Source organism: Penaeus monodon, chromosome 19, assembly GCF_015228065.2.
Source record: "Penaeus monodon isolate SGIC_2016 chromosome 19, NSTDA_Pmon_1, whole genome shotgun sequence".
Taxonomy (NCBI): Eukaryota; Metazoa; Arthropoda; class Malacostraca; order Decapoda; family Penaeidae; genus Penaeus; species Penaeus monodon.
In genome coordinates this window covers 13,058,349-13,059,449 of record NC_051404.1, presented here as the reverse complement: position 1 = coordinate 13,059,449, position 1,101 = coordinate 13,058,349, and the positions used below count along the sequence as shown (strand labels likewise).

The following is a 1,101-nucleotide window of genomic DNA, read 5'->3' as shown; positions in this document are numbered from 1 at the left end:
GATGCCATCTTCGTATTTTCAGATAAACTTTTTGATAGAATCTTCTTACTTATGATGTATGATTATTATAATTCTAAATGTGGTGTAAGTTGGGCATTGTAATTGCCGTGTAGTCGTAGTTTTTTATACTGTAGATACATATAATAAAATGTTGATATGTATGTTTACATTTTTTTACACATTATCTCCATGGTAACAGATGTTGACACTAAGATGTCCCTTGTCAACAGTTCTCGTTGGCAGTTTACATTTCAAAATCATCCCTTCGTCAGTAGTGGGTGAGATCTCGGCCTGCAAGGTGCTCTTCTACTGTTCTCCATTAATATTTGTCGATAAAGCTACAAACAACCATTTCACGATATACTTTGATTAAAAAAACACACTCTTAAACGTCACCAAAGACATGTAAATAGACCATGTTTTTCTATTCTTTTCTGTACTTGAACAGAATGAGGCGTTCGTGGTTGGGGATAATCGCGGTGTTCTTGGTGGCTACATCCACGTCGGCGGAGGAGGAGGAGGCACCGACGCCGCCCACGGTCGAGGTGCAGCTCCAGCAAGGAGCGATCGAAGGGCTGAGGAGTGAGGCCGGTGGAGGACGATTCTTCTACAGCTTCAAGACTATTCCTTTCGCTCAGCCTCCCGTCGGAGATCTCAGGTTCGAGGCGAGTATCTTTTTTTTTCTTTTCTTTTCTTTAATAATGCGGGTGAAGAGGTGAAGTCCCTTAGAACCATAGTTGAACTTCTAGAGGAATTTATCACATTTATTTTCCCGTTTAATTTTCTCCCACGTGCAACCTTCTCTGACAGGACCCCATACCCGCTGAAGGATGGACAGGAGTAAGAGACGGGTCCGCAGTGACTCCCAAGTGCCCTCAGCTGTCGATATCCACGTACATCACCGGCGACAGGATAATTGTGGAAGGTCAAGAAGACTGTCTATACCTCTCTGTGTACACACCTCAGGTACGTGTCATAGGGTGCAGCCTCTGTGCGGTTTGTGTTGGTTGAGAATAATTCAGTGTATTTAGTTTAAGGTGTATCTTGATTCTCCATCAAGCAAATGAAGGTTAAAAATACAAGACTACTGAAACAGTAGAT

The 1,101-nt window shown here is 42.5% G+C and overlaps 1 protein-coding gene across 1 annotated transcript in view; it reads left to right on the top strand.

The window, feature by feature from the left end:
* The first annotated feature begins 248 nt into the window (after positions 1-248).
* Positions 249-1,101, top strand: part of LOC119585065 (venom carboxylesterase-6-like) — a 10,069-nt gene continuing 9,216 nt past the window's right edge. The window contains exons 1-3 of the mRNA XM_037933682.1: positions 249-298; positions 449-665; positions 811-966. Coding sequence (XP_037789610.1) covers positions 450-665; positions 811-966 — 372 coding nt within the window. The 5' untranslated portion in view covers positions 249-298; position 449. The remainder of the gene's footprint in view (positions 299-448; positions 666-810; positions 967-1,101) is intronic.